The sequence below is a fragment of the Aspergillus vadensis genome (genome assembly GCF_003184925.1).
Source record: "Aspergillus vadensis CBS 113365 unplaced genomic scaffold BO88scaffold_3, whole genome shotgun sequence".
NCBI lineage: Eukaryota > Fungi > Ascomycota > Eurotiomycetes > Eurotiales > Aspergillaceae > Aspergillus > Aspergillus vadensis.
In genome coordinates, this window is record NW_020292041.1 from 952,047 (window position 1) to 975,193 (window position 23,147).

Genomic DNA, 23,147 nt, shown 5'->3' on the forward strand with positions numbered 1-23,147 from the left:
TGCTTTTTCATCAAATAAAATCTCGCCCGCTAAAATGCAAATATCCGTTTTCCCTCTCAACTGCAAGCAAGGTTGTGCGCTGCAAAACACAAAATGCGATCGTAAATCCACCCCCCACCTCCTCTCAGTCCCACACCTAGAAGCTAAAAAGCCCACTTCTCCGCTTTCCAAAAGGATAAACCACCAACGCAGCGACAAACAACCCAACCGTAATGCCAATGGCGACTTGGATCATACCAAATCCCAGAATGTTCGTTGACATATCGCTAGACGACGAGCTAGATGTAGTCGAACTCCCCGTTGCGTTCTTCGTAACATTCGACCGGATCTCATCTGCCGTATCGACGCCCGCAATCAGGTTCCCTGTTGCCGCTAGACCGGAGGGCACGAGGACGAAGATCGCCGGTAGGATAGCTGCAGCGGCGTGTCCGTGCCAGAGACGGCTGTATAGGTTGCCCATCACTCCCACGGTGAAGGCGCCGACGGTGTTGGCTACTTGGGAGTTATTTCCTAGGCGCGAGCTGACGAAGTAGTTGGTTACGTAGCCGGCGACGGAGATGGCGATCATGACGGGGGATTGTTTCCATTTGCCTTGGTTGACGATTAGGAGGCAGAGGGAGAAGGCGGCGACGAAGGGGAATCGTTGTGCGTAGGCGTTGCCGAAGCCTCCGGTTGTCGGGCAGGTTAGGTTTGAAGTTGCGTTTTTGTCGATTAGGCCGTAGATGGTCGTGCCCACGGTGACGCCGTAGCCGAGGAAGAGGGAGTAGATGATGGCGTAGACCATGCGGATGGAGCCAGCGACGATTTGTTGGGATTGGAGTTCTAGGCTGCTACAGAGGACGGTGTAGCCGGGGAGGATGAGTGCGATGGAGGATTGGGCGATTGCGGAGAAGCAGAATATGTAGTCGTTGGATCCGTTGGTGAAGGAGGATGACTTGATACTGCCGAAGGCGCGGGCGAGGAAGGAGGTGAGGACGGCGGCGGTCACTTCGAAGACGTTGGAGTATAGAACTGATCGTGGGGCGAGGATGTGCTGCATGCAACCGAGGAGGCAGCCGTTGAAGAAGATTATTGGCATGTCGATTGGTCGTGCGTCGAACGCGAATGGGCCTACCATGGCAGTGGCTAGACCGTAGATTAGGACGATGAAGTATCGGTTGAATCGGGGCTTCTTTGCCATTAGCTCTTCTAGTTCGTTTCCCGCTTCTTCGATCCCTATCATGTCGTGGATGACGTTCTTGTATACGTTGTGGGTATCTGATAGTCGTCCTAAATCAACGCCTTGCACGACACGAACTAGTTTGACTTCGGTGGTTCGAGTGCTGGAGTCATCGAATGACATGATCATGCATCCCGGGACATAGAGGAACTGGCTGTCAACGTCTAGTACTTTGGCCGTCATGCGCATGTATTCCTCGAGGCGATGGGTTGGAGCTCCGAATCTCATTAAAGCCTTGCACAGTTGCATGATGTATCTCTGTCGGGCAATGATCTCGGCAATCTGGAGGGTTACTTGGATCTCCTCTTCAAGTCTCATGCTGTGCCTTCGACTCTTGTCTCGTCGTCTAGATGCAGCGCTTAGAAGCTCGCCGGTAACAGGTGTACTTGCACCGCTAGCACTGCCGCCTCCGACTAAGGTTGATGTGGATACGTTGCCGGGCTTCTTGTACCATCGGACTTTTTCCTTTCGTGGAGTCGTGGTGCCCGGGGTGCTTCCACCAAAGGGGTAGAACGTGTCACTGGCTAGGTGAAGCCCGCGCGCTCCTTTGTGGAATTGGTCCCAACCCCCGCTAAGTCTGAGCAGCTGAGATAGAACGCCTCCCGATCCCGAGCTGCGGCGAGGTATCGCTTCGTTTCCAGAGTCTTCATCCTGGGCAGAAACTCCAGCGGCACGATGCAAAGCCGAGTCCCTACGGGCACTCGGGCGACGGCCAGAAGCTTCATGTGCCAGCTCGCGGACGATCCGATGTGCTTCGGTGCTACAGGTTTGGTCTTGATCTTCTCCTCTGGCATGCAGGTCAGGTTCGGTGTCACGACGTCGATGGTCGATGGGTTGTAGGTCGTCTTCGTTAATATCTTCTGGACGACCGAGACGAGCAGCAAAATTCGCAGCTTTTTCTTTGATTGAGTCTCTGAATGCTTTCAGACGTTCGCGTCTGGGTCTTTTCTCACTCGTCGTCGTCTGTTGTTGCTTCTTCTCATTCTCTTCATCCCGGCCATTTGTACTGGTAGACTGTAGGCCTCTGTGGGATACATCGGTTATGTCGACTGATGCTTGAGCAGATGAACGGCGTCGAAGACGAGATGTACCGGGTGAGGAAACGCGTTCGTCTGCATCCCAGATCCCATATTCGAACCTGCTATCCGCCCCGAAGTGAACGCGATGAGTACGGTGACCACTGGGTGAGGAATCACTTTCGGGGGTGAGATCATGTCTTTTCTCAACGTCGAAGTCTGCATTCGGTCTCTCGACGCTGTGATAACTGATCAAGGAGCTAGAGCTTGATTCATTGCTGCGCCTTCCTTCGGACATTATTCCCGCTTCCTGGTGTGATGCAGGTCTAGAGGGAGATTTGTCGAAGTATGAGTGATGAGAATCGGATAGTGGTGTCCCTGTTGGCCTATCACAGGCATCTAACACCACAGTGCAACAGTATGTACGGAACGTCTCCTGCCACTGTGTGCGATTCACCATCCAGCGAGAAAGGTGATTTTCCCTTCAAGCCGAGTGGGAAAGGTCGCTCAGGACACCCCCATTGAATACACCAGCCCCGCTTAGCGAGATTTCCTGTTCAGAAGGAAGAGAATGGTTAACAACAGTATTGTTCAGAGTGATCTGCTAACAATAGTAGCAAGATCCAACGAGTGAATAAGCCCGCCACGGGGGCAAAGATCTCTTCTCTTCATCGGCCAGACGTCATGGAGGGCTAGATTGTGAGTAGGACCTGCTAGCGTGGCCGGCGAGGCATATGTAACCTTATCTGGCCGAGAACAGAGTCGATGACGCATCTGGTTCCAACGGTTCGGTCTAGGCTTTTGCAGCCAACGTCTCTTCACAATGGTCCTCTTCATGTCTATGATCCACGGTCAGCAGTTAACAAGCAATCACGGACAGTCTCCACAGACCGTACATGTCAGGAACAATTGATGGTTTAACTAATGGCCAGGCACGCATTTAGTCCGTTTAGGATCGGCCGATTAAAATAGCCTGGACTGATCCGGGACCTGTGCATCCGATGAGTCTTTACCGAGACAATCGGAACTTTGCCGTAAGCTGATGATCGAATGACGAAAAATACTAGGTACAATGAAATCATAAAGTGGTGGGTTACAGGAGGAATTGACTTGTTCACATGCAAGCTGCGTTTTAATCAGGTGACCAGCCGTGCTCCCTTTCACGTCACGTGGTCTCCTGTTCCTCAATGCTCTCTTTAACAACTTCATACTTGAAAGTCATTGTATTATTCACTCGATGTGATTGTTAGTGGAAGTAGTCATTTTATATGAATGGTGTGCTAATGTTCCAGAGCTTGAGCATATACTATGTTGAGTCTCATAGAAGAGGACTGAAAGGCAATCGGCTACCTTCATGGATGGCGAGGGTAGTTAGGTAACATGACATGGCTATATGACCACGTCCTGTACTATACGACGTGATCCCTCTACCATCTAGAAGACCTTTGTTATTCGGCATCATGTAAACAGAGTGTTACAGATGACCAAAGAGCAGGCTCTTTGGTATCACAGACTGTATCAGAGCAGCAGAGGGGAACGCCACATTGCAAAGTTGATGTCAGTTCGGGTTTACATGCAGGCTCCCCGGTTGCAGTTACAGCCCTTTCAACACTCAGGGTTTCATCTTGACTGCGCTATACTTTGACCGGATCAAATGTCCGACATCAAGTATGCGAGAGGCTGGACTTTCTAAGAGTACCACGCAAAGGTCCAGGCCTTGTGCACACATCAATATGCTGCATCACAAGCCACTGAGTGATAATCAGAGGTCGTGCCAGTTTCAATAATGACTATGCGCATCTCACCGTCACGTCACTGTGGCTTGTCTTCTCCTATGTCTAATCCTTAAGGGATATGTTTATAATTTAGCAGAAGTGCAACCTGGCAACACAGATATTCTCGTCTCGCTCCTTCATATCAGTCCTTATCAGCGTTTCAGTCATCATGTTCGGAATCATCAACTTGCCTAGTCGCTCAACCGGCACTGTGTCCAGAGCTTCGAGTTCCAAGAAGCGTTACGCACCCATCGTTAACGAGCTTCTCCAATTACTCGACAAATCGTTTCCTTATGCTTCTGGCATGGAGGCCCTCGAGCAAGCTGTCCAGTCTGCGCTTCAGTACAGGATCGTTGAGATGGAAAGCTACGGACTCACCTCTGCCAAAGGTTTCCTAAACTTTGCAACCTGGATGGTTGATGGTTGGATACCCACCGAGTCAGCAAAGGGTAGAGACATCTACTATATCTTGTGCATCTTCTATTTCGTATTTGACCAAGTCCCGCTCAAGGATTGTCAAACTGCGATTAGGCCCGAATCTGTGGGGCAGGATCTGTCCGAGCTCTCCCAATGGATGGTGAAGTTTGCCAAGGAAGTTGGAAGCCACATGGACCGACCAGAGTCGCTGAACGAAGCATCACTCACTTCATTCTGGAATGCTCCAAGCTTCCATGTATTCGAGGCGGATGAATCCAAAACCGAAGGGGGAAAATGGACTAATTTCAATCAATTTTTCTGTCGTCATCTCAAGGATGGCGCACGGCCCATTGATGGCGAGGGTGACGACAACATTGTCATCTTCCCTGCAGATTCAACCTTCTCCGGTTACTGGGATATCACTGACGACTCGATGGTGGAGCTGAAAGGTCTGCCATGGCATATAGGCGATCTTCTTGGGCCATACAAGTCCGACTACGGCGAGTCTTTCAAGGGTGGGATCTGGTTGCATTCTTTTCTGAACTCATTTGACTATCATCGCCAGCACGCGCCGGTGGGAGGTACTGTCAAAGTCATCGACACTATTGATGGCGCGGCCTACCTAGATGTTGAATATCAGCCTGATAGTCGGTCGTTGATGCCAAAACGCCCTATGCGTCCTATATACTCCTCGGGGCCTGTTTATCGGGGAGCGGAAGCGACGGATAAAGAAGGATATCAGTTCCTGCAAGCACGAGGGATCATCATAATAGAAAACGACAAGATAGGCACGGTTGCTGTTTTACCAATCGGCATGGCACAAGTCTCTTCTGTGGTGGTCAGAGACGACCTCAAGCCAGGTGCCACCATCAACAAAGGTGACGAAATCTCACATTTCGAGTTTGGTGGCTCGGACATTGTGGTGATGTTTCAGGGCGAAAAGATAGACCCCCATACTCTCCCACAGCCATTGTCACGCAAAAGCGAAGAGCCTTTGTACGAGCACCATAACTATGGAGAGATCCTCGCTAAGGCCAAGTCAAAGTCCAAAGCCTAAATGATTGCGGCAAGTCGGCACGATGGTGGAAAGTCCTTCATCGTCTCGCAGAGTTGAGGGAAATTGTTTAATTAACGAATCCTGAAGGCAAGAGGCAATTTGCAATTGTTTGTAACTCGTTTGCAATGAGAACTTGATTTCTCGATTTCTCAAATGTAGTAAGGTCTAGCTGTCAAGAATCCCAATTGCCGGATCATGGCATCTCATATTCTATGGTGCTTTTGTGGTAATTGTGGAACAAAAAAGAGTCATCAGGACGAATGTAAGAAACGGTATGCTATGAAACCGTTTGTGCCTGAGGTGTCAATATAGGCTCGGCTAACGGACCAATCCCAAAATAGCCTAGCGTATAGTCTCTAGTGGCTGACATCAGCCGTGCACTCGTACATCTCTCGCCTCCATCTGGGAAGTTCCTAACGCTCTGCTTGCTTACTTTCTCAGTCCTAGTGTTTCTCTCAGTAATTAATCTCACTGTGGGGGGCTGTTAATAATGCCACCTCAAACCCGAGCAATTCAACATGGCGAAAGTGTAGGGGAGAAAAAGCGAAAACCTGTGCGCCGTGACCCGGAGAAGAGGCGGCAACAGAACATTCAAGCCCAACGCAGATACCGTAAGTGCGGGTCTCATCTGGAGTCACCACATCGGGGATTAGCTCTCAAAATTACTGATTACGTACTCATTTAGGAGAAAAGCTCCGTGAGCGCTTGGGTCGTCTCGAAGCGCTGGCAGAGTCTGCGGGACAGACCTCCGTCATTGAAAGCAACCCGGCTTCGGGCATACAACCAAGTGGGGCGATCACAGCGCCTGGCCTACCCATCGCTTCAAGTACTATCGTTCCAAAGACTCTTCCACTCTATGATGCTTCGGATGAATCGGTTCCGTGTACATCTGTGGCGACCCTTAGTAATTGCCAGCAACTTATCCCAATCTCAAATGGGAGTCCGCCGACGTTATACACATCAGACTCCACCACAACACCCTATCTATATTCTGATGAATCTCCCTCAACAATAAGTGCATGGGATCCTCCATCATGTGTGGATCCTTCTCTTCTCGTTCGCGAGAAGCCCAGTGATAGCCTGGAGCTGTATTGGACAACCACCATTGACTGCGGCTGTACCAGTCCGCATTTCCGAATACAGACAGACGGTCCAGACCTTCTCGGCCGTAATGAAGTCAGGGTGTTCAGGTTCGGCGCCAATACAACTACAGCCGATCCATATATCAATAGTCTCCGGATTGATAGAGTTTGCACTATTGCCGCAATTCTTGATCTTGTTAGGCATTTAGGCATTACGGAGGAAGGGTTATGTGCTGACCAATCTCCCTCGCCATTCTTTCGGCCCGGCGCAGTGATGGTAGACGATACAGCCAGGAGCAATTTGATTCGCACTGTACAAGAAACATTCAAGACTCTAAAGCCAGATCTGAGGCCATCTCAAGAACAAATCACTATCGAGCACCATCCGATCATAGACATTCTACCTTTCCGAACGCTACGGAGAAACCTCATCACTCGCCAGCACGATATAGATGAGGATGAGTTCTTCGACGATATGCTTTCTGGCTTAGTATGCTGGGGAGGTGCTGGCATTTGGAAGAGGGATCGGCAAGTCTCCACTGGGTATGCATCGACAGGTACTCCGTGGGATGTCCGTAGTTGGGAGGGAAAGGTGTGGTTTCTGAGGAAGTATTGGACGCTTTTGGGTGGTGAAGATGGTGAGCTCGTAAGACAAAGTGAATGGTGGCGCAGTATCAGGGGAGACGAAAGTGAGCAGGAGGCCATGTGGCTAGGATAGAAACTAGCTGTGTGACATTTAAATGTTCGGCGTGTCATAGACGATACATGCCTCAGATACCATCAGTTAAATATTGTACAATGCTATCGGCATCTCCTTTAACTAAACTACTTAGCCTTGTAGTTTATCTCGAACCATCCAATGGTCAGGAAGCGTATCATATATGCCGCTGCTACTCGTTGAAAGATCCGACTACTAAATTTTAATATAATATAAGATCTTGCTCCATGCTCTTAGACGAAGGTAGACAAGGAGAACATTTCACGTCACGAAAGTGACCACTTATTGCATGGGGGCGACTCTCTAACTTTGTGGAAGAGCCATACTCAGGTAACTGTCTAGTAGAATTTGATGTCAAGGCAGACTCATCCTGGGCATGTTTGACTCTAGCCTGTTTTTCTTACCTGTGAAACTTCAGTCTCCTTCGTTGGCTCCTCCCACACTTTGGAACCACAGCTAGGTGGTGTAGTGAATGATGATAAGTGGGTATTTGACTTGACCCTCTGTATATTTTGGTTGAACAGTTGGGGAAATTCCTTGTTCCTCTGACTTGAGATCAAGAGTTGCTCAATTATGGTTCAGAGTAAGACATTATGCAACTCTTAATAGAGTTGATAATTAATTAGTCATAGGCTAATTCAGGTGTCTACCCAGCAATTGTGGCTCCGTGTTTGTGCTCAATCGGCTACAAAACCCGCAGCTATCTTTTTATCGACTGTCTGGCTCACTACCTTACTTTACTTGCAGGCCACTCAGCGAAACTTCTCCTCCTTCCCCTCAATCACCACGTTCATCATTGCGCACGATGCCTATGAGAAGATTGAACAGAGTCAGCAAAGGTAGAAGACCGCCACCTCTACGCCTCCCTCCTTTTTCATCCCGTCTCTTTGATCCAGATCAAACGGTGATAGGTATACATAAGCAAGATACTATCTGTGAGTATTACACACCAGTGCATACGCTGCGCATGTTCAGATCCTCCCAAGCAACAGAAAAGACTTCTCATCTGGGCAGGAAGAGTTAAGCTTGAGCTAATGACCGTACCAGCGGATGACAGCAAAAGTGTGCAATTTTTTCCAGCTGGCTCTGTCTCCAAGACTCTCAACTTCTATCATATGAATTCTGATGATAACGATAACAATCATGGACTAAAGAACCCCAGACCATTACCGTGGAGCCAGAGCAGACACCCGTGTCCCTTCAGCACGCGTTCCTCGTGCGGAAGGTGAAATGCGATAATGGGGGGCTTGAGTTCAGCTCGATAGTTGTGCAAAGTGTTCACCTCAAACGGGTCTTGGCAATGGTCATGGATGGCTACCCTGGCATTTCCATGTCACACGAGGGCGTAGAATTCAGCAAGCCCTTCAAACCATTTATCCACAGATGGAAAATATTTGCTGAAGCTCGAGGCAAGGAATTCGAAGCAGAAGCTAAGGCCCATGTGGACTCACTCTACGAAGTCCTGTCAACAGAACTCAACGATGTCATCACTCGCAAGAACGACCTTGTCCTCTATAACGTGATCACTTTCAACATGCTCTGGACCATCTTCGAGCCAGGTCATATAATTTTAAGCATCGTGAACGGCTGCGAGCGCGCCTTTCGGCTTGAAGGTGGCGAATACACTTCAGATTCGAAAGAATTCAAGATCTATGCAGTCTACATTGATTATAATGGCCACGTATTTGGGTACAGGAAGTACAACCTCTCAATCCCAGCCTTTGAAGGCACCACGTCTATTATGATGTTGCCAGTGATCCCTTTCGAGTACCATAACGACAAGCACGCACTGCGCAAGAACCTGATCCTTCGTGGACAGCGCTGGTATCAGCACAAAGGTTTTCACTATAAACTATACAATGGATTAGGTCTGGTAACGTATATGGGCCGAGAGATTGGTCATAATATAAGCAGTCGGGTTATGGTTGACACGGAAACGTATCTCGCGTTCCACTCAGACAAGTTCTCAATGGAATTAGAAGACATATCCGAGCCACTGGCTGATGAACAATTTCTTATCGCAACTCCAATTTTGCGCGGCTACTCTCTCGATGACAGAAAATGGATGGAGTTCTTTGTCATGGGCGTGTCAGATATTATCTGGAACCCGCGACCCTTTACCTCTTTGGTCCTGCCGGATGGCATAGACGAAGATCTGAAGGACCTAGTTCTTGCATTTACCAGTTCTCAGTCAGCTAATTCTGAATTCTTTGACAATGTACCTCAAGGGAAAGGCCGCAGTGTCACCATGCTCCTCCACGGCCCTCCAGGTGTTGGCAAGACCCTTACGGCTGAATGTGTCGCCGAAGTGATGAAAGTGCCGCTTTACGCTCTGAGCGCGAGAGCGCTGGGAACGACTGCTGTGCAAGCTGAAGAGAGTCTGCAATTTGCCCTTCGTATGGTCGACAAATGGGGTGCTGTGCTGCTTATAGACAATGCAGATATTTTTATACAAGAACGCAACCCCAGCTATCTCCAGAACAACGAGCTATCGTATGTACTATTAACACTGCTGGAAAACTACGAGGTATGTACCCAATACAATGCTCAAAAATAGTCCTAACACAACTCCCACTAGGGAGTATTGATCCTGGCTAGTAATGGCGTTGAGACCATAGACCCTGCTTTTGAAAGTCGTATCGATGTCCACATCCATTATTCCGAACTTGATGATGAGTCCCGACGCCATATCTGGAAATGCTTACTCGGAGAGACGGAGACGGAATTATTCTCAAAGTATGAACTTCGTAACCTAGCGGGTCGCGAACTGAATGGAAGACAGATCAAAAAGTTGGTGAAATCTGCCAGGACCCTCGCTCGCTATCAGGGAACTAAGCTGAGCTATGAACATATCTTGACTGTCATGAAGCTGGTGCATCCAGCTTATGGGTGGACAGATTGTTGAATCGTGAAATGCTGTCTATCTGTCGCTGCTCGACCTTCTTTCATTCCATTTGTCAATATGCATTCTACCAGCAAGTCTAAGGGTTAAACTACTTAGGGTTATTTCACAAAGGTATCGTATCTCATACTACTAATCCCACTAATTATCAATGACAATGAATCGAATCGGGTAATGCTGGTCGTCTCTTACTCCTCGTGCACATCTTTTCTCGTAAGTGTTCAAGCATAATTGGCCAAACATAATTGGCTAGGTACTTCAAATAACCATGAGTTCCCCCCTGTTCTGCAAGTTTGAGCAGTAACAGTACCTTTCTATTGACGCCATATACTGTTACTTCTCCGTAGCCCAGTAGGAAAATATGGTCACCAACAATGTATGTCCTCCAGACTTGGTGTACCTCGTTGTCCCAACTACTCTCCCTGAGTTCGTGAAAGTCAGAAAGGCCGCAACTCTCTACTCCGTACAGCGTTACATTCTACCCCTTGGTTCCTGAGGCCCTGGAAGCTGACCTGAATGGGGAAGCCAGTGGGGCCGTCGCGGGGTGGGGCCGCCTGACTAAGGCATTCGGGGACAGATCCTCCCCCGACAGCTCCGGAGTAAGCAGCATTTCCTGACGCGCGAGTTGCCAATCCATCAATTTGGGGGTAACTATCCTATACCCCGAATATGGACAGTATATCAGAAGTTCTACTATGAATACAAAGATACTGACAAGCTTTCCACCTAATAATGTAACCACCTATGTCACAAATGGGTCACAGAGTGGATATCCATGGACCTCGATGGCAGGTCACATGATTGGACGGGGAAGGCCAGACCGCCTGGGATTCGCCGCTCGGTATTTTATTCCTGCAAAAAAAACTTTCCTGATTTTGCCCAGGCCAGGCTAATCTCTCCTGCACTCTTCGATCTCTTCTCTGGCCCCTGGAGTTTTTCGTTACTCAAGTGCCGCTGAGCATATTGGAAGATATCATTTTGTCTCACTAACCTCCGGCAAGATGCAGCCTGTTGCTCACCAGTCGGGAGGCGCGTCTGGAGATCCGCTCCCGCCGTCACTGCCGACGGAGGCGATCGAAGAGAAGGCCAGCGTGTCTAGCTTGGGATCATGGAACCATTTGATTGCTGGCGCGTGAGTTGATTCGATGCTGTGGTCGAGAAGCTCAATACTGATGATTTGAAATAGTACCGGTGGAATGGTCACTGCTATTGTTACGAGTCCTCTTGATGTTCTCCGCACGCGGTAGGATAAGCCTTCATCCCCAACGCAAGAATTAACGGAGCTTTGCATACTAACATATCTTGTGCTTTTAGTTTACAAACCGACTATTACCAGACGTCAGGCGCGAACCGCTCGATTCCCACACACGCGCACGTTCGTCAGTCGTTCGTTAAGACTTCTATCCGCCATTTCCGGGAGACATTCGGCATTCTTTTCTCAATCCATCGTGTTGAAGGCTGGCGGGGTATGTTCAAGGGTCTCGGACCCAGCTTGACGGGTGTCGTCCCGGCCAGTGCGGTGAAGTTCTACACATATGGCAACTGCAAGCGCCTGCTGCCGGAGATCTTGGGCTGCGACAAGGATACAACTCTGGTACATGCCATGTCCGCAGCATGCGCTGGTATCGCCACTGGCTCGGCCACCAACCCCATCTGGGTGGTAAAAACTCGTCTTCAGTTGGATAAGGCCGGTGCTCGCCGGTACAAGAACAGTCTGGATTGCACCAAGCAGATTCTGCAACAAGAAGGACCTAAGGGTCTCTACCGAGGTCTGACGGCCAGCTACCTGGGCACAATCGAAACCACCTTGCATCTGGCTATGTACGAGCGGATTAAGGGACTCATCTCCAAGGAGGTCAATTTGGATAAGAACTCGGATTCGAACAAGTTTGTGCAGGGCCTTGCTCTGAGTGGAGCGTCGGGATTGTCGAAGCTGTTTGCTTGTTTGATCGCGTATCCTCATGAGGTGAGTTGACGCGTCGGAAGTCTTCCGACATCAGCATATGCTGACATTTGCAGGTTATCCGTACTCGACTTCGACAGGCTCCGATGGCGGACGGTCGCCAGAAGTATACGAGCATCCTCCAGTGCGCGCGGTTGATCTTGAAGGAAGAGGGAGTGATCGCGCTGTATGGAGGTTTGACGGCACACCTTCTCCGCACGGTGCCGTCGGCCGCGATCACCATCGGGACTTACGAGCTGGTTCTCAAGGTCCTTGAGGGACGTTAAAGGATATGACGGGCGGCGGCCAGACCCCGCGACTTCCCTTCTCATGTATTATAGACTGTACGATAAAAGTGGCACATAGATACCCTGTAATAATGATGTGAACAGCAGCGACTGCAATAGGGTCTCGTTTGGCGACATGGAGTTTGCACCTCGATCAGGGAGCTTTGCATAATCTGGATGTTACTTTCTCCGGTGACTTTATCTTAGCGCAGCAGTTGAACCATCTCAATACCATGATATTCATTCTTACTTTGTCTTATGTTGGAATTTAATCCTACGCCTATTCATCATAAAGTGGTTTGTACAGATGTATAGTTAGTAGCCTTCGATCGGCACTGGACGGAACGTCATGGTGCTTGAAACAAGTCAAACAACCAGGCAGAATTTCGGTGGACTTAACCAGGAGTTGGAGAGAGTTCCGCAACAGTTAGTTTGGTAGACAGACGAACTAAGTTTTAGTTTATGGTTCAGCGGCGTCCTCCGAGTGGAGATGTAGAAGCGCGCACTGATGACTGAAGATTGAGTCTTTGACCCAAGCAAGTGGGCGACGCGGGTCATCTCCGACCGGCTTTTGCCTTCGCTAACAATAGATACTTATTACGTGCAGAACACAACTAATCCTACACTATCCTACACTATACTAAACTAGAGCCGATATCGTGCGTGGCAGATTAAGGCTTCCGTGTTCTGCCGTTAGCACGCTTCACTAGCATCAGACTAGCCATGTAGGAGAATACATCCGACGCAGTTGCAGACACTCAATCTGCGGGCGCAACGATCGAGCCAGTGACAAGCGAAGTTCTAGAGTGGCCGTGGTTGATTAGTGCAGCAGCCATTTCCAGGGAACAGGGAATACGGGATGGCCATTGGTCTCACCTCCTGGCCGGGCGGTGGATCCCCCATTCCTTTCTTCTGCGGGATTTCCTTTGCGCGGACTCCAGCGCAGTCTATAGCACTGCTCATCGATCATCACTATTTGCTGCAGGTAAGCAGACAAAGAAGAAGATTAAACTCATACTTTTGAATGATGGATGGAAAAGGATAAATCTGAGGATAATTTGGATGACAGCAAGCTTACCAGACTGTCAATCAGGTTCCCGCCAGCCGATCTTACTTCTTTGCGTTGCCCATTCTCATTTCCATGCCTTGCAGAGGGCCCAGTGGCACACAATCCAATCTTGCCATCCCGGTGATCGGCGACCCACGACTTCCCCCCATGTGGGGGGCGTGCAGCCGGAGTGAGGAGATGCAACAAGAGGTCCGTGGAAGACCGCCCTGCAACCCCAGCACACGAACACAGGAAAATGGCCAGCAGTTCCAGGGATGTCCTGACGGCAACCCGGAGGACGTCTCCCTTTCTTTTTTCTGACCCTCCTTGCAACAGGATTGTCTGTGTCACGGACCTTGACAGCCAAACTGATCCGAACTGAAGAAGTCGAGGATCGAGAAGGTTTGCTCCGTTGCTTGGCAAACTCAATCCGATCCCTATAATTGCTGCTCTCTTCCCCCGTGACTGGCCTCGACTTCAATCTCTTTTGATCGTTTGGCCTCCTTTGACAATCTCGTTGTGTCTCGTATCCAGCTTGACCTCCCTTTTCCTCGTCTGCGCGCCCATATCTCGAGACAATGGCCGCAAAGGCATCTCCTACGGCCGTCTCGGCCAACTCAGGCGCAGAGGAAGTTGGACTGTCGGATCCCGGAGATTCGCAACTACTAGGTGAGTTTGCGACCGGTTGCTCATGGACGAGGGTAAGGGCGCCCATGCTAACTGATACCAGCCAAAATGGGCTATAAACAGGAACTCCGTCGCCAGTATTCCACCGTGCAAATATTCGCCGTCGCGTTCAGTATTATGGGACTAGTACCATCCATCGCATCTACACTTTCGTTTTCCTTACCCGCCGGGCCTGCAGGGATGATCTGGGTGGGTATCTGCATTTGGGGTTACAGCTCGCGTGACACGAGCTAATATCATGCAGGGCTGGTTTACCGCAAGTATCTTGATCTTCTTTGTTGGATTGGCCCTGGTATGTGGTTCTTCGCCCCTAGTACATGCCAAGCCATGCTAAGATAACGTTATAGGCCGATATGGCATCGGGCATGCCCACAGCTGGTGGTCTATACTGGTGGACGCACTACTTCGCTGGGAAGAAGTATAAGAATGTGTTGAGCTTTCTGGTTGGCTACAGCAACACGCTGGGCCTGATCGGCGGAATCTGCTCTGTGGATTGTAAGTTCTCACTGGCCCCTAAGATGGAATAGGTGCTAATTGCCAGACACTCTCGCGCTCATGATCCTCGCCTGCGTGTCTATCACCCGCGATGGCAGCTATTCCGCCTCCAATGGCACCATCTACGGCGTCTATGTCGGTCTCATCCTAGTCCACGCCGTCGTCAGCGTCTACTCCGGGCCGATCATGCCGCGCATCCAGACATTCTGCATCTTCATCAACATTGCCATCATCATCGCTACAGTCATTGCTCTGCCCGTCGGCAAAGTGACTCGCGGGGAGTCCCTCAACGCAGGCACTTGGGTCTTTGGGCACGTCGACAACGAGAGCACATGGCCAACAGGGTGGAACTTCATCCTCGCCTTCCTCGCGCCAATCTGGTCGATCGGATTCTTCGACTCTTGCGTGCACATGAGCGAGGAAGCCCTCCACGCCGCCAAAGCAGTTCCCCTCGGAATCATCTGGTCCTCCGGATGCGCATGCGTATTTGGATTCCTAGTCATCAGCATTATAGCCTCGGTAATGAACCCGGACGTCAACGCAACAATCAACTCCGTCTTCGGCCAGCCCATGGCCCAAATCTACTATGATGCACTCGGCAAAAAGGGCGCGCTCGGATTCATGGCCGTGCTAATCGTAATCCAATTTCTAATCGGCCTGAGCCTGGTATGCCCTCCCATCCCCTATTCCACATCCAACATCTACAATTCACCCAATTCTCGATACTAACCCAACAAATAACAGATCACCGCTGCCTCTCGCCAAGCCTGGGCCTTCTCCCGCGATGGTGCTCTCCCCTTCTCGAACTACTTCCGCCACGTCAGTCGTCGCATCCGCTACCAGCCCGTGCGCGCAATCTGCGGCCTCGTAGCAGTCAGCATCGTTTTCGGTCTGCTCTGTCTCATCAACTCCGTCGCAGCGAACGCACTCTTCTCGCTCTTCGTGGCCAGCAACTACGTTGCGTGGGCGACACCTATCCTCTGCCGCTTAATCTGGGGCAACGAGCGCTTCACGCCGGGGGAGTTCTATACGGGATTCATGAGTCGCCCGATTGCGATTATTGCGGTGCTGTGGTTGGCTTTTGGGTTGATGTTGTCGATGTTTCCGACGACGGGGCCGAATCCGAGTCGTATGTTAATCCCTTTTTCCCAGACCCATAGGAAGTTATTTTATGGGGAATTGTGCTAACTTATGCGTTATAGCATCCGATATGAACTACACCATCGTCATTAACGGGTTCGTGTGGGTCGCTTGCATGGCGTATTACTTCCTGTTCGCGCGCAAGTGGTACACAGGGCCGAAGATGACAGTGGACGGGGTAGAAGAGGAGAAGCCAGAGTCAGAGACAGAAGAGAAGAGAGATGAGGCGCATACTAGTGCTTCCTACTAATTATACAGTTTACATATATATACCAATACTAATAGACAAGAATGAAACAACTTGATATGTTATAATCCAAAATCAAAACATCATATACATTGGTATCAATCATCATCACCCGTCCATCATCAACAACAAAACCCCCTTCAACTCAACCTCCACCCCTTACAAAGCAGCCATAACCCCCAAAACACCCGCAACACCCACAACTCCCATCCCCAATCCAACACCCGGCGTCGCCATAGCCACACCCGCCCCCTCACTCGTCGAACTCGTCGCACTAGCACTCGATCCACTAGCAGTACTAGCCGCACTTCCCGTCGCACTCGCCGTACTAGCAGTCAACGTCGTCTTCCCACTCATCGTCTCCGTACTCGTCGGCTGCCCATTCGACCCCGTCAACGTCGTCGCGCTCTCCCACCGAGAAGTAATCTCCGACGCTACATCCGACGCCTTAGATCTGATATCCGAGGCCGCCGCCGACGCATCGGACCGCGCGTCCGACGCCACCGATGTACCCCAGGATTCGGCGTTCGAGGCCACTTCCCCGCCCGCGGACGTCAGGGAGGAGTATGCCGCTGCGCCGCCGGTCGCGACGTCAGAGGCAATGGAGGTCGCATCGTTGGCGATGTTGGTTGCCAGGGATTCGCCCCCCGATACGGCCGTTTGGGCGATCCCGATGGCGTCGCTGACGACGTCGGGTGCGGGGGTGGTGAGGGAGGGGGTGGCCAGGAGGGCGGTGGTGAGGAGGAGGGAGGTGAGGGCGTATTTCATTTTGGTGGTTTGTATTGGTTTTGGTTTGGTTTGGTTTGGTTGTGGTGTGTGGAAGGTTTGTATGTGTGTATGTATGTATGTATGTAGTGTGGTGGATTAGGTTCGGTAGTAGATAAAACCCCGATGTATGGAGAAAGTAGTAGCAGATGTAGATATGATTGATAAGTAGAAAAATATGTAAGGAAGATGGAGCAGGAAAAGCAAAGTATTTATAACCCTCCCTCCTCCCAGAGGCTCAAATAAGGATCACCAGGGCAATAGTACAGTCCCCGGCTCAACAGGATAAGAATAGCACCCCTACTGTGTGTATGGGACAGTGCCTAGCCTAGCCACCGTGGCAATGAAAATCCACCAAGGCACCGACGAATCAAAATCCCATCGCAAATTGTAAAAGTGGATGGGGGGTCGAGCCATCCATCATCGGTAATTCGACGGAACACGGCATCGTGGCTCCACTATGAGGACATTGGACTCATTTCTTTTGGGGGTAGGGTCCACGCAATGCGATTCCAGGTTTGAATCTGGAGAGTTGATGAGACAAAATGGGGCATAGGGCACGGTTGGAGTGGGAATGGTGTTGCCTGTGATGATGACGTTTGCTTTCTGTTTGCTTGCTAGTTTTGCATGTTATTCGTGGGCTTGGCTTAGTTGCTTATGATGTGGTTGAGGTTTTTTTTACAGTATCTTGTTCTTGTTAGTAAACTTGTGGCTGTGGCGTGGCGCGGCTTGGCTGGTTTCACAGGAACTGCAACTGTTCACCACAGTCAGTCAACTGGCAGTGTGCTTATTGCAGTATAACTGCAGCAGTAGGGAATGGTACTGCCACCACCGAAATAGAAATTATCCGTGAACTCCGAATCTTGGAATCATCCTGGTTCGTCCGTTGGGTTGCGAAACTGGCTCTCATCCCGATTCGCTCTCTTTTTGCGGTTGTGGCTTTGACCGGTTGCCACCACATGATTGACTGGGATTTGGGTTCTGCCTGCTCTGCTCACGATGGAGTGTATCTGATTGTTGAATACTACTGGATATTTTATTCTGGCTCACAGGCAGCACTATACCATTGAATTCTAATCCAGATGTCTGTCTTGAGCTTGTGACTGTCTTGAATTGTTGTACTACACTGATCGGATATATCGGCCCGGATTGAACGGGAGAAGGATCGTCGGAGTTGTGCCTTGGCTTCGGTAGTTCTGACGAAGAGCGTTTCATGTGCGTAATTGTCTCTTGGTATTAGGGGATTCGTGAACGCGGATCCGGTCATCGACCCTTCGAGAAAGCGCAGTGTAATGGACTAGACTATAGAGGGAAATGGTGAGCTGTATGGATTCCGGGGGATCCGGGGATGTGGTGGGATTGTTCGCTTAAGAAGCAATCGTGCTATGCAAGTTAGCATCCTGAATTGTATAGTTGGATTGAAAAGACACCCGTAGTGTGACTGATTGTTTGCTTGCTTGCTGGCTGTTGTGGTTTCAGCTTGCAGAGCATACGTTGCCTTGAAGCCACTTGGGGTCCCGCTGGTGATCTAGATTCAGTCCGGTCATCTGATGAGAGACCCTTAATGCCTCAGTCAGGGAATGTTGGTGCCTCAGGTGGCTGGCGGTCCCGTGGCCCGACCCTGTAATCTTATCGAAAGTTCAGCACCACTTTCATGTTAATCGCACGAGGTTGATCTTTTCTCTTGACAATTATTTATTAGCGAAAGTCACTATCCCGGATGATGCGATTCAGTACTTTCCAAATGTTTGTAGTCTTGAATGTGCAGCCTGTTCAGACCGCTACTTAGCATGTAGCTTACCCACTCAACTAGTAACCAAGCTTGCAGTCAGGATTGAAATACAATGCGGAAAAGTGGCCTTCATCAATCAGTTTTCAAAATAAATTTCTTCGAAAGCATAAGCACATTGTCCCGGGCCCCTCTTAAACAAAGGTACCTCCGTTTTACCGCACTCTGTACTGGGATTACTCCTGCTATCTGGTCAGCGATATATATTTACTACTAGCGGGGCCACAGTCGATATTCAGTATGATACCACGGACAACTTGGGGATAGTCTCTGCCTTTCAGTAAACTCATGGCCTCAAATGATGCATTGTGGGTAGTTATTTCACGAGAAATAATAACGAGCGCGGCTTCCATATGGGTGTTGAATCAGTATATCGGTGGTTACTGTTTACAATAGCCATGGTTTTCGACCAGATATCGACAGGTATCGACGCTAAGATTAGATCCCCACAGGATGGATAAGCTATCGAGTTTTTATTTTGATGCCATGGTTATGTCAATGTTGTCTTAGCGTTGTCGCGATATATGAGGAACGAAGTATCCTTAAGAAATGTTCCTGTTCGGAAGTAACTACGATTGGCGTAAATGGTGCCTTGAAATTTAAAAGGCACTGCCCAGATATGCTTATTCACAGAGTATTGAACATGTCAGAAATCACTTGATCACAGCTTTCAGCGAAGAAGATAGAATAGATTCGCTATATAACACTATATTAAATGAATAAGAACTCAAATTCGACAGCGGAACTCAAAATATCCGACTAAGCATCTTTTCAAGCAGCATCCAGCGGACTCATCCGTACTGCCTTAGTTGGAAGTGTAAGAGCAAACGTTGGGGTTCTTGCTGTACTCAACGCGGGCAGCAATACCCTCACAGCCCTCGTTCCAGCCGGGCTTCTCGACACCAGCATCGGCCCAGATGCTCCAGGCGCCCTGGATGCTGTTGGGGCAGGCAATCAGGTCCTTTCCACCGAACTGCAGGTGGTTGTTCTGGTCGATGGACCAGCCCTGGCGTTCACCGTTCTTGGGGGCGGGCTGAGCGCCGGTGATGTATCCGATCTTGCCTTGGCCTGTGACAAATACATATTAGCTATAAAGTACTTTTGATTACACGATAGGAAAGAGGATAAACGTACCCATGCCGGAGCGGTCAACGTAGAGCTCCTGGGGAGTCGCAGACTGGTCGTACAGGTAGAGAGCACCGTTGTCGAGGACGAAGGTAGCAGTCTGGTCCTGGGGGTTGGAGCAGCTGGCGTTCTGGCTCTTGAGGCCGGCGAAGATGCTGCCGAGGGCGGCGTTGAAGGGAGCATACTGGACGCCGCTGCCGGAGTGGATGGAGATGACGCCGAAGGGCTGGTTGGTGGCAGCGTCGGTGGCCGGAAGAGCGGCAGCCGTAGCGGCGGCGAAGATCAGGTTCTTGAGCTGCATCTTGAAGGATGGTGTGGTATAGATTTGAGAAGAGTTGATTGGTTGATTGGTTGATTGGTTGGATGTGAGAGATGTGAGAGACTTCTTGTGATGATGAAGGTATGATTATCGAGGACATCAAGCTACCTTTTATACCTTTCATCTCGCTCGGCCAGCACCATAATTAGTAACGGCCGTTTTACAGCTGCCAATATACAGTGTCTCAACCCACAAACAATCCCTACTTACCCAGCACAGCAGGTATGCTGTCATCGCCCCCAGAAAGGGCGATTGGTCCGATGGAAGCTTCTTCTGGGATATGATTGCTTTAGACTCAAATTCAGGGTCCCCCCTCGATGGCAATAAAGTGACCTAAATTTAACACGGCGGGGTTTTAAAGGGCTGGTTATTGGCTGTGGCTGGAGGCCATGTGGGTGCCCCTGGCGAGACATCGGAGAAATGGCAACGGTGATTGCAGGAATTCCAGTTAGTGGATTCACTTCTTATGGGTGAGGGAAATCGATCGGCGCATATGAGACCCACATTAGTACAGACATGTCTCATTCTGGGGGAGGCGGACGGGCCGAAGTGACACCATGAGTTTGTCATTGATTGAGTGAGAGAAGTGTCTTACGGGGATGTGGGATGACTGTATGAGGGGTTGATAGTGAGACATACATATATGTTGCAGCCGTGATGGGCGATATAGATAGTCCATTGCGTGGGAGATTATGGGACTGGTAAGAGGGGACGAGGGGTCCGATAGGATAGATCCTTGCGGATTGGTGCGGTGCGATTCCCACAAAGCCTCATCTTGGAATTGGCAAGCCTCGGCAACAACGACAAGCGAAACCGTTGTCTTAGTTGGCTATTTACCCGTTAATTCAGCCGGCGAGGCTGTGATTGAGGTTGTGATGAGTGGCTCTCCCCCTTTCCGATGGCCTTACCGCCGTTGAAGAAATTGTGGGACAATTCTCCACTGATGAGATGGGATCGACAAAGACATAGTTCGATAGACTCGTTCCTTGTTTTGAGCGAATAAGATCTACTAGCAATGGGAGGTACCTTGTTGATACTACCATTCAAACCTTCAAGTGATTGAGGGAGGCCACTGATGACACTGACTGTGGTTGTCCTTGTTTCTCTGCCCTCAGCTACCCGAGAAGGTTTGGAGTCGCATATCGCGGGTGAAATGTCTGTAACCATGAAGAGTCGTTGCATTCGGATTGATCGAGTTCTCAATTGGTAGATCACGCAGTTTACATCATAGTCACTACCGGTTCGAGCGTGCAGATGTGGCATGCGTCGTGACTCCAATAGCTGCTTTTAGTTCGAAGAAGTCTCTTGGCATGAAAAGGGATGTCTAATATTGTGCAGTGACCGAATGTTGCTCTAAGGAGCTTTCGCTCAGTCAGTAAAAATCTACCTGAGACATTGAGGAACTATTCCTACTATTGCCTTGGTGTCTTTGAGCAAGAAACATCAGACTGGTGACCACGGCCGGAATACATTTGTTCCCCAGAAGCCTGGGCTGATGGTTGACTGAGACAGAGATAGTTCCAGACCTCTTGAATTGTTCAAACTGAAAGATACCGGCAGGTCACGCAACGAGAGCCTCCCTTCTGTATGGTAGTCTAACATTTAGTGCTGCCATGGTATAGTAACAGCTTGCATGATTCATTACGTTACGTTATGAAGAAAGTATCTCCCTTCCCATAGCGGTTTGGTGCTGATTATGTCTATGCAATCGTCAACTCAGTTTTTTCTGTAACAGCAAATACCCTCAGTTCAGAACCCGATTCCTCCGCCTCTGCAAAGCACTCTTCGGTATATGCTCGATAAGCTCATCATACGAAACTTTGTTGTGTTCCGCGATCATAGGCAGTTGTGACCAATGTGGGAGAAGACCGGCCAGAGGATTGATCTGAACCATTGTGAGCCAAGGCCAAGTATGTTTGCCAGTTGATCTACCTACCTCCATGACATGGGCGACTGGCGACCCAGAGGAGCTATCCATCCGTATATCAACTCTTCCTCCATCGCGACAGCGCAGAACAGTCCATGCTCGAAGAGCTGTCTGACAAGCAAGGTCAGCTTCTTGGTCATCCCGACTGACCTTGATCTCGTCAGCCTCTCCTGCCCAATCATCGGCTGACTTTGACTTTTCAGTGGTGTACTCTACTGCTTCAGGGTTGGACTTGGTTGATTCCTTGCTACACCATACTATCTCGTCGACACCGACCACCCATGCATCCTCGCCCGTTCCAAGAATGCCCACAGTGAACTCTCGGCCCGGAAGATACTTCTCGATGATAACCCCAAGCGAAGAGGGGCTAGAATCTCGAAGAGAGTTGATCACCTCACATAGGGATTCGATGCTCTTTATTTTGTTGCTGGCTCCAATTCCTTTGGAAGAGCCTTCAGCAAGAGGCTTTGCGAACAACGGATATTGACTCAGCAGCGTTTCGGAATGGCGAGACATGTGAATCATAGACAGAATCTCATATAGTGAAATTTGCGCCTTTCCATAGGTATGATTGAAGTGTATCACTGCGAAGGGCGCAGTCGGGACATTGAAATGCTCAAGGACCATCTATCAAGCGTCCGTTAGCTGCAATAGTCTGAAATAGTTCCCATGCCCACCCACCTTTGTTCTGCCCTTGTCCAAACACAATGCCATCGTGGCCGCATCCGAAAACGTGAACGGGACCTGGTATGCCTCCAACAATGCAGGAACCTGACCTTCTCGAGCTAATCCATGTAGTCCCTCTGTGGTGTTGAATGCCAAGTCCCACGTACTACCCTCGCCATTTGCGAGCCTTGTAACCAGAGAATGGATATCTGGGATAAGAACGACCTCATGTCCCAGCTTTTTGAGAACCGCAGCTATGTGATCGGCGGCTTCTCCGACCTCGAACCTGTTGCAGTCCACATCTGAGTAACCGAGGGCTTTGTAGGCCTCGCGAAGCTCAAATATGAGAGCGATCTTGAGGGATCCGTAAGTCATAACGGCGTGTATCTGGATCCACTGTAGTGTAAGGATCTATCATCATTTTATATCCTGCTTGAGCAATTCTGACAAGTCAAGCCTAAACTTCAGCCACACTGTATGACACATAAAAAGGGTGGAATACAATGCTCGTAGATGAAGTTGCG

The 23,147-nt window shown here is 49.8% G+C and overlaps 8 protein-coding genes across 8 annotated transcripts; 4 read left to right on the forward strand and 4 right to left on the reverse strand.

The window, feature by feature from the left end:
• Window positions 1–136: 136 nt before the first annotated feature.
• BO88DRAFT_332646 (threonine/serine exporter family protein) lies at window positions 137–2,533 on the reverse strand (the record flags this gene model as incomplete). The annotated part of the gene is made up of 1 exon (XM_025702733.1): window positions 137–2,533. The coding sequence occupies one exon, from the start codon at window positions 2,531–2,533 to the stop codon at window positions 137–139; it is 2,397 nt and encodes a 798-aa protein (XP_025566584.1).
• Window positions 2,534–4,179: 1,646 nt separating this feature from the next.
• On the forward strand, window positions 4,180–7,284 carry BO88DRAFT_422537 (uncharacterized protein; the record flags this gene model as incomplete). The annotated part of the gene is made up of 5 exons (XM_025708580.1): window positions 4,180–5,423; window positions 5,461–5,465; window positions 5,654–5,746; window positions 5,994–6,095; window positions 6,170–7,284. The coding sequence occupies 5 exons, from the start codon at window positions 4,180–4,182 to the stop codon at window positions 7,282–7,284; spliced, it is 2,559 nt and encodes an 852-aa protein (XP_025566585.1).
• Window positions 7,285–8,089: 805 nt separating this feature from the next.
• Window positions 8,090–10,189, forward strand: BO88DRAFT_473519 (ATP-binding protein; the record flags this gene model as incomplete). The annotated part of the gene is made up of 4 exons (XM_025711777.1): window positions 8,090–8,219; window positions 8,260–8,346; window positions 8,439–9,811; window positions 9,863–10,189. The coding sequence occupies 4 exons, from the start codon at window positions 8,090–8,092 to the stop codon at window positions 10,187–10,189; spliced, it is 1,917 nt and encodes a 638-aa protein (XP_025566586.1).
• Window positions 10,190–11,187: 998 nt separating this feature from the next.
• Window positions 11,188–12,663, forward strand: BO88DRAFT_358740 (putative mitochondrial carrier protein (Rim2); the record flags this gene model as incomplete). The annotated part of the gene is made up of 4 exons (XM_025703800.1): window positions 11,188–11,318; window positions 11,373–11,429; window positions 11,501–12,152; window positions 12,206–12,663. The coding sequence occupies 4 exons, from the start codon at window positions 11,188–11,190 to the stop codon at window positions 12,413–12,415; spliced, it is 1,050 nt and encodes a 349-aa protein (XP_025566587.1). The 3' UTR covers window positions 12,416–12,663.
• Window positions 12,664–13,913: 1,250 nt separating this feature from the next.
• On the forward strand, window positions 13,914–16,284 carry BO88DRAFT_169948 (putative GABA permease (Uga4)). The gene is made up of 7 exons (XM_025701652.1): window positions 13,914–14,132; window positions 14,194–14,339; window positions 14,395–14,442; window positions 14,498–14,645; window positions 14,692–15,311; window positions 15,390–15,774; window positions 15,848–16,284. Exons 1-7 carry the CDS (start codon window positions 14,042–14,044, stop codon window positions 16,033–16,035), a joined length of 1,626 nt encoding a protein of 541 aa, XP_025566588.1. The 5' UTR covers window positions 13,914–14,041; the 3' UTR covers window positions 16,036–16,284.
• On the reverse strand, window positions 15,848–17,037 carry BO88DRAFT_401881 (putative GPI anchored protein). Its single transcript, XM_025705952.1, has one exon. The coding sequence runs from the start codon at window positions 16,798–16,800 to the stop codon at window positions 16,192–16,194; it is 609 nt and encodes a 202-aa protein (XP_025566589.1). The 5' UTR covers window positions 16,801–17,037; the 3' UTR covers window positions 15,848–16,191.
• Window positions 17,038–19,391: 2,354 nt separating this feature from the next.
• aspf34 (cell wall protein PhiA) lies at window positions 19,392–20,012 on the reverse strand (the record flags this gene model as incomplete). The annotated part of the gene is made up of 2 exons (XM_025702699.1): window positions 19,392–19,654; window positions 19,721–20,012. The coding sequence occupies 2 exons, from the start codon at window positions 20,010–20,012 to the stop codon at window positions 19,392–19,394; spliced, it is 555 nt and encodes a 184-aa protein (XP_025566590.1).
• A 1,762-nt stretch (window positions 20,013–21,774) lies between these two features.
• BO88DRAFT_450182 (D-alanine--D-alanine ligase family protein) lies at window positions 21,775–22,998 on the reverse strand (the record flags this gene model as incomplete). Its single annotated transcript, XM_025710551.1, has 3 exons — window positions 21,775–21,915; window positions 21,967–22,584; window positions 22,639–22,998. The coding sequence occupies 3 exons, from the start codon at window positions 22,996–22,998 to the stop codon at window positions 21,775–21,777; spliced, it is 1,119 nt and encodes a 372-aa protein (XP_025566591.1).
• Window positions 22,999–23,147: the final 149 nt, after the last annotated feature.

Coding starts and splice junctions, on each gene's coding strand:
- BO88DRAFT_169948 (XM_025701652.1), top strand. CDS start 14,042: ATGGCCGCAAAGGCATCTCCTACGGCCGTCTCGGCCAACTCAGGCGCA. Junction 14,340..14,394: donor GGCCTGCAGGGATGATCTGG/GTGGGTATCTGC, acceptor AATATCATGCAG/GGCTGGTTTACCGCAAGTAT. Junction 15,312..15,389: donor TTCTAATCGGCCTGAGCCTG/GTATGCCCTCCC, acceptor AACAAATAACAG/ATCACCGCTGCCTCTCGCCA.
- BO88DRAFT_401881 (XM_025705952.1), bottom strand. CDS start 16,800: ATGAAATACGCCCTCACCTCCCTCCTCCTCACCACCGCCCTCCTGGCC.